This window comes from Eimeria maxima, genomic scaffold (genome assembly GCF_000499605.1).
Source record: "Eimeria maxima Weybridge genomic scaffold, Emw_scaff532, whole genome shotgun sequence".
Classification (NCBI taxonomy): Eukaryota; Apicomplexa; class Conoidasida; order Eucoccidiorida; family Eimeriidae; genus Eimeria; species Eimeria maxima.
This window is the reverse complement of record NW_013563884.1, coordinates 1-7,500: the sequence shown is the minus strand read 5'-3', so window position 1 is coordinate 7,500 and position 7,500 is coordinate 1. Positions and strand designations below refer to the sequence as shown.

At 48.3% G+C, this 7,500-nt stretch overlaps 1 protein-coding gene across 1 annotated transcript in view; it reads left to right on the top strand.

Moving 5' to 3' along the window:
- The window catches only part of EMWEY_00036660 (hypothetical protein, conserved), a gene marked incomplete at both ends in the record, with an annotated part of 3,834 nt that extends 297 nt beyond the window's left edge, over positions 1-3,537 (top strand). Inside the window, 3 exons of the mRNA XM_013478621.1 lie at positions 1-1,192; positions 1,476-1,706; positions 2,003-3,537. The exon at positions 1-1,192 is cut by the window's left edge and continues 297 nt beyond it. Coding sequence (XP_013334075.1) covers positions 1-1,192; positions 1,476-1,706; positions 2,003-3,537 — 2,958 coding nt within the window. The remainder of the gene's footprint in view (positions 1,193-1,475; positions 1,707-2,002) is intronic.
- Between the last annotated feature and the right edge of the window lie 3,963 nt (positions 3,538-7,500).

Genomic DNA, 7,500 nt, shown 5'->3' with positions numbered 1-7,500 from the left:
AGCAGCAGCAGCAGCAGCAGCAGCAGCAAGCTCCTTAGGGAAGAGCCCGCAGCGCCTTCAAAGATCGACAATGCTGAGGCAGCAGCAACACGGGCGTCTCCTCGCAGCCCTGCTGCTGCTGCTGCTGCTGCTGCTGCACGAGACGCATCGAACAGCGGCAGCAACAGCAGCAACAGCAGCAGCAGCACGAGGAATAGCCCTCGAGGCAACAAACGCCAGGAAGCTGGCGCGCAACAACAGCAGCAACAGTTGAGGCCACGGCAGCAGCAGCAGCAGCAGCAGCATAGGTCTGCGTGGCAGCAACCACCGCAGCAAACCACTAGACAGTCTCAATGGCCGCAACAACAACAACAGCAGCAGCAGCAGAAGCAGCAGCAGAAGCAGCAGCAGCAGCAGCGTCAACTGTACCAGCAAAATGAGCGTCAGCGGCAACAGCAGAATCAGCAGCAGCAGCAGCATCACCGTCAGGAACCGATGCAGCTGCAGCAGCAGCAACATAAACAACAGAAGCAGCAGCAGCAGCAACACCAGCAGCAGCAACACCAGCAGCAGCAGCCTGCTGCTGCTGCTGGTGCTGCTGCAGCACCTTCAGAGGTAGAGTGGCCCGAGGCCCCCCCTACTACACGGAGAGTGCCGCGTAAGCAGCAGCAGGTGCTGCAGCACTTCGGTATAGCTACCTTCTCTGCATTCAGCAGCAGCAGCAGCAGCAGCAGCAGTAGTGGTCGTGCTCGTCCACAGAAGTCTGCAGCAAAAGGAGCAGCAGCAGCAACAGCAGCAGCAGCAACAGCAGCAGGAGAAGGTGGGGTTGTACACTGTCTGTGTCTTGGTGTTGAGCATGGCGCTTACGGTGTATGTCTTAGCTGTGGTCTAATTCGTTGCCGTTTTGGCCTCAGCAGCAACAGCAGCAGCAGCAGCAGCAAGAGCAGCAGCAGCAGCAGCAGCAGCAGCAGCAGCAGCAGCGCGGAGGATGTACGGTGTCTGTACTGTGCTAATGAGGTAGTACCTAGTGCTGCTCTCCCTGCTATAACATCAACAGTTAGTGCAAGGCTAAAGGATAACAGACAGCAGCTGCTGCTGCTGCAGCAGCAGCTGCAGCAGCAGCAGCAGCAGCAGCAGCAGCAGGATGAGGGACTTAAGGAGAAAATAATGGCGTTAGAGGCGAGGATAAAAACAGACGATGCGCATTTAAAGGGTGAGACAGTACACCAAATGCAGCAGCTGCAGCAGCAGCAGCAACCCAGCAGCAGCAGCAGCAGCAACAGCAGCAGCAGCAACAGTAGTAGCAGCAGTAGTAGTAGAAGCAGCATGCAGCCCCAAAATGTTAATGCGTTTTTTTTATTTCTCTTCTTCTCTTTTTATATTCCCTCTTCTGTTGTGTCTGCTGTTGCTGCTTTTTGTGCTGCTGCTTCTCCTCCTCCTCTTCCTGCTGTTGCTGCTGCTGCTGTTGCTGCTGCTGCTGCTGCTGTTGTGTGCAGCATTACGCCTACACCGCGAGCTAGTAGTTCGTGATGCTGAATCACAGCAGCAGACACGAGTATTAGATCTAAATAGCTGCTGGTTTGATTGTAATGTAGATCTAGATAGCAGCAGCAGCAGCAGCAGCAGCAGCAGCAGCAGAGCAGCAGATATGTGGCTAACACCGCAGCAGCAAATAGAGAAACAGCAATTGCTGCAGCGGCTACAGGAGGCATTCAATCTAGAGAAAGGTATATAATAATACGAATTTATATATTTCTGCTGCTATTGCTGCTGCTGCTACTGTTGCTGTTGCTGCTGCTGCTGCTGCTGTTGCTGCTGCTGCTGCTGTTGCTGCTGCTTCTTAGTACTTGTAGTAGTTGTTGCGGCACTAATCCGGTTGTTGCTGCTGCTGTTGCTGTTGTTGCTGTTATTGACTCTCCTACCTTAACATGTTCGTCTCTTACATATTCTGTTGCTGCTCTTGTTGCTCTTGCTGCTGCTGCTGCTGCTGCTGCTGCTGCTGCTGCTGCTGCTGCTGCTGCAGGTAGGACGAAGATATCCTTTGACTTTGAGGGTCGTCGTGTTGTTGCTGCGCCATCAACATTGCCAGAGGAGGCAGAGGCCTTACTTAAATCCTTTGAGGAGCGCTGCATGCAGCAGAATCAGCAGCAGCAGCAGCAGCAGCAACTGCAGCAGCAACAGCAGCAGCAGCTACAGTATATAGATGCAGAAGATAGTGGCTTATCTGATGATGCTGCAGATACACCCCAACAAAGAATTAGTTATACACATAAACAAAGAAGAGAAAAACATCTGCTGCAGCAGCAATGGCCGGAGCTGCAGGCAGCACAGCAGCAGCAGCAGCAGCAGCAAGAAGGGGGAGGTTCTGCGTGGCCTTCTCTTGATCAAGATACTGGAGACCAGCAGCAACAGCAGCAGCAGCAGCAGCAGCAGCAGCGCAGCCGCACTCATCTCCATAAGACAGCAGCAGAGCAGCTGCAGGACGCATGGAATGCAATGCTTGAGAGGGAAGCAGCAGCAGAGCAGCAGCAGCAGCAGCAACAGCAGCAGCAGGAGCAGCAGCAGCAGCAGGAGCAGCAGCAGCAGCAAACTATATCACCCCATGGATTAGCTAATGAATGTCTTGATGGTTATGCGCGGATCTTGCTGAAGGATCTGCATGCAGCAGCAAATCCCCATAAATCACCAAAGAAACCAGCAGCAGCACCAGCAACAACAGCAGCAGCAGCAACAGCAGCAGCAGCAACAGCAGCAGCAGGGAAAGGTGAGCGTCAACGAACTGGTGTAAAGGTAACAGCAGTGAGTGCTGCTGCTGCTGCTGCAGCAAAAGAAGCAAGGAAAGCAACTGATGGAGGCAAAAAGAAAACAGCAGCAGCAGCAGCAGCAGCAGGGTCTAAGACAGAAGGAGAAGCAGCAGCAGAAGGAGAAGCAGCAGAAGCAGCAGCAGCAGCAGCAGCAGCAGAGTCTGAGGAAGAGGGCTACTTACGAGGCCGTTGGAGGCAGCGTGGTGATGGAGAGCAGCAGACTTTGCTGCAGCAGCTGAAGGAGCAGCAACGGCTGCAGCAGCAGCAGCAGGAGCAGGAGGGGGAGGAGGAGGAAGCAGCAGAAGTGTGGGGTCTGCAGCATTTAAGAGAGCAGCAGCAGCAGCAGCTGCAGCAGGAGCAAGATGATGCATGCAAAGGGAGACTGTTTCGTGTACCTGCAGCAAGATATGATGGTGCTGCTGTGTTGCTGCCTGGTAGCTGCTGCATGCAAGAGGAGACAGCAGCAGCAGCAGCAGCAGCAGCAGATGACGAGGAGACAGCAGCAACAGATGAGGAGGAGACACTTGATGATCTATCATGGATAGAGATAAAGGACGAAGAAGAACCTCAGCACCAGCAGCAGCAGCAGCAGCAACAGCAACAACAACAACAACAGCAGCAGCAGCAGCAGCAGCAGCAGCAGCAAGAAGACATGGGTATAGTACTAACACTGCAGCAGCCATTAGCTTCTCTTGTTGTCTATGGGTTTATTCCTTCTATTAAATATTCTTCTTCTTCTTATAGAGGAAGGTAACTCCCTGCTGCTGCTGCTGCTGCTGCTGCTGCTGTTCCTGTTGCTGCTGATGTTGTTTGTGTTCTTGTATTCTTATTCCTTAACAATTTGCTGCTGCTGCTGCTGCTGCTGCTGCTGCTGCTGCTGCTGTGTTTGTAGGTTATGGATATATGCAGCAGAAGACGAATCCAGCAGCAACGCCGATACAACTTTCTCTCCTAAGCAGCAGCAGCAGCAGCAGCAGGAGCAGCAGCTGCTGCAGCAGGAGCAGCAGGAGGAATTATTAGAGGAAATAATAAATAAGAATACAAGGAATATAAATAAGGAGACAATAAAAAAAAGTGTCTCCTTTTTTTATAAATTAAATATAAAAGAGACAACAGGTTGTCTCCTTGGATCTGTACTACTTAATGCATGCAATGTATACCAGGTATTTATCCTCCTGCTGCTGCTGCTGCTGTTGCTGCTGCTGCTGCTGCTGCTGTTGCTGTAGCTGTTGCTGCTGCTGCTGCTGGTTCTTGTGGTGATTATAATGCTGCTGCTGCTGCTGCTGGATTATCTTTGCTATTTCTCCTTACTTGTTGCTGCTTCTGCTGCTCAATTGCTGCTGCTCCTGCTGCTGCTGCTCATTTGCTGCTGCTGTGCATGCATGCATGCATGCATGCAGGAAGAAGGAGAGGAAGTTGGGGCTTTTGTGTTATTAAGTCTCCAATTACCACAAAGATTAAGAGTACCTATTAAGGTATTTATTTATTTATTTAATTTATTTATTTATTTATTTATTTAATTTATTTATTTGTTTATTTATTTATTTATTTATTTATTTATTTTGTTTATTTTATTTTATTTATTTTTTTATATATTTTATTAATTTATTTTATTATTTATTTATTTACTTTATTATTTATTTATTTATTTTATTGCCTATTGTATATATTTATTATTTATGCTGCTGTTGCTGTTGCTGCTGTTGCTGCTGCTGCTGCTGCTGCTGCTGCTGCATGCAGATGCGTGGTGGGGAGGGCTTTTGGTGTTTATCTAAGAGTCTCCTTCCTTCTCTTCATTCGTCTCTTCTTCCTCCTAGATGGCCAGCACTATGGGGCTCGCTGCTGCTGCCTAGCTCCAGCAGCAGCAGCAGCAGCAGCCAGCAGCAGCAGCAGCAGCAGCAGTTTTTGCAGGGAAGCAGCAGCAATGGAGAGCGAGGAGGGCAGCAGCAGCAGCACCAGAAACTGCAGCAGCAGCAGCAGGATGAAGAAGAGGAAGAAACATTTTGGTGACCTGTAGCACAGCACATCTCCTGTCTCCTTTTGCTGCTGCTGCTGCTGCTGCAGCACAAGCAGCATCCGAAGTAGCCGCAGCAGCAGCAGCAGATGCTGCAGTAGTAGCAGCACCAGCAGCAGCAGCAGCAGCATAGCTGGATTGTTTGCTTATTTGCTGCTGTTATATTGGGGTGTATCCTCACCTCCTGTCTCCTTTATTAATTTCTTTCTTTTCTTTCTTTTTTTTTTCCTTAAGTCTCTCCTTTTTTGTCTCCTTTTTTTGTCTCCTTTCTTGTCTCCTTTTTCTCTATCTATCTATCTATCTATCCAGCTAGCTAGCTATCTACCTATCTAGCTAGGTGGCTAGCTAGCTAGCTAGCTAGCCAACTAGCTAGCTAGCTATATAGACTCGTTTTGCTGCGCTGCAACTCTTAGAGCAACACAAGCAGCAGCAGCAGCAGCAGCAGCAACAGCAGCAGCAGCAACAGCAGCAGCAGCAACAGCAGCAGCAGCAACAGCAGCAGCAGCAACAGCAGCAGCAGCAGCAACACCAGGAGTTGCGTAGTTACCAACACTGCCCTACCCACGAAAAAAAAAGGGTTTAGGGTTTAGGGTTTAGGGTTTGTGCAGCAGTAAGAATAAAGGGACCAAGAGGTAATGGTGTGGGGGCCCCCACACCTAGGGTACTAAGGGGGCCCCCCCCTAAGAAGAGTCCCTTAGGGTGAGGGAAGGGGCAGATAGGTACAAGGGGCCCCTGTCTTGATGGTGCAGGCTGTGCTGCTGCTGCTGCACCTCCTGCTGCTGCTGCTCCTGTAGCAGCAGCAGCAGCAGCAGCAGCAGCAGCAACAGGGGTAAGACGATTACGTATTAAGGAAGAAAATAGATCTGCTTCTTGCTGATTAAGAGACACAATCTCCTCACATAGCTGCTGCACATGTCTGCTTGGCTTACGTCTGCTGCTGCTGCTGCTGCTGCTGCTGCTGTTGGTGGTGCTGCTGCTGCTGTTGTTGGTGATGCTGCTTGGTGCAGCAGCAGATGACTGCCTTGGCGCTGTTGCTGCAGCTGCTGCTGCTGCTGCGTCAGAGGAGAAACGGCTAATATTGCCGCAGCAGCAAATGGCTCCTCTTGCTGCTGTTGCTGCTGCTGCTGCTGCTGCTGTTGGTGCTGCACACAAAAAATGTCCCGATGCTGTTGCTGCTGTTGTTGTTGTTGCTGCTGCTGCTGCTGTGGCTGCTGGGGGGCCCCAGCGGGCCCCCCATGCAGCAGCAGGGGGTGTAACCATTGGACCACTGTCCAGCTGCTGCTGCTGCTGTTGTTGCTGCTGCTGCTATAAATGTTGTTGCAGCAGCAATTGGTGCTGCTGCTGCTGTTGCTGCAGGCGGCGCCACAGAAGCTGCTGCTGAGCTGTCGGCAGCAGCTGCTGCTGCTGCTGCTGCTGGGGTTTAAGAAAGAGGAAGGAAGACAAAAAGGGTTTACATAAAAAAAACAAAAATAAATAAATAAATAAATAAATAATAAACATTATTTGTTTATTTATTTATTTATTTATTTATTTATTTTATTCTTCTGCTGCTGCGAATATGCATGCATGCGGTCTGTCTGCTGCGGTGTACTCGCGAGGGTTAAAAACCCTAAACCCTAAACCCTAAACACTAAACCCTAAACCCTAAACCCTAAATTCTTAACATTAAAAACTAAACTCTTACCATTAAACAATAAACCCTAAATTCTAACCTCTTTACACTAAACCCTAAACCCTTAACCCTACATATCAAACCCTAAACCCTAAACCCTAAACCCTAAACGCTAAACCCTAAACCCTAAACCCTAGAATTAGAGAGTTAATAGTTGTGATTTATTTGTTGCTACTTGTGATTTATAAAGACATAAACAAAACCCTAATCTAATTCCTGCTGCTGCTGTACTATGTTCTTTTGCTGCTGTTGCTGCTGTTGCTGCTGCTGCTGCTGCATTCTCCCCGTTGTACTTATCTACAGCTAGCCACAGCTAGCTACAGGTATAGGCACAGCTAGCTATAGCTAGCTACAGCTAGCTAGCTAGCCACAGCTAGCTAGCTAACAACAGCCAGCTAGCTAGCTACAGCTAGCTAGCAAGGGATACGTATAGCTAACAAAATAAGCAGCAGCTAGCTAAGGATAATCTAAGAGGAAACAGCAGCAGCAGAGCCCAAACCCTAAACCCTAAACCCCGTTAGGGTTTAGGGTTTAGGGACAGCACGTGACCTCTATCTATTTATATTTTTGTCCTTCTGTTCGTTTTGTCTCCTTTTGTCTCCTTTTTTTGTCTCCTTTTTTGTCTCTTTTTTTTGTCTCCTTTTGTCCCCTTTTCTGCCTCTTTTTTCCTCCCTTTTTGTCTCCTTTTTTGTCTCTTTTTTTTGTCTCCTTTTTTGTCTCTTTTTAGCAACAAAATAAAACAAAATTAAAATTTATTTGTCTAAATAAAATAAATAAATAAATAAATAAATAAAATAAATAAAATAAATATAAATAAATAAATATAAATAAATAAATACAAATAAATAAATAAATATATTTATTTATTTATTTATTTATTTATTTATATTTATTTATGTCAATGGACAAACAAAACGCGAAAAAACGCCAAAATGCATTTTCCCCACTACTGCTGCTGCTGCTGCTGCTGCTGCTGCTGCTGCTGCTGCTGCAGCAACAGGAGGAGCAGCAGCAGCAGCAGGAAATATTAT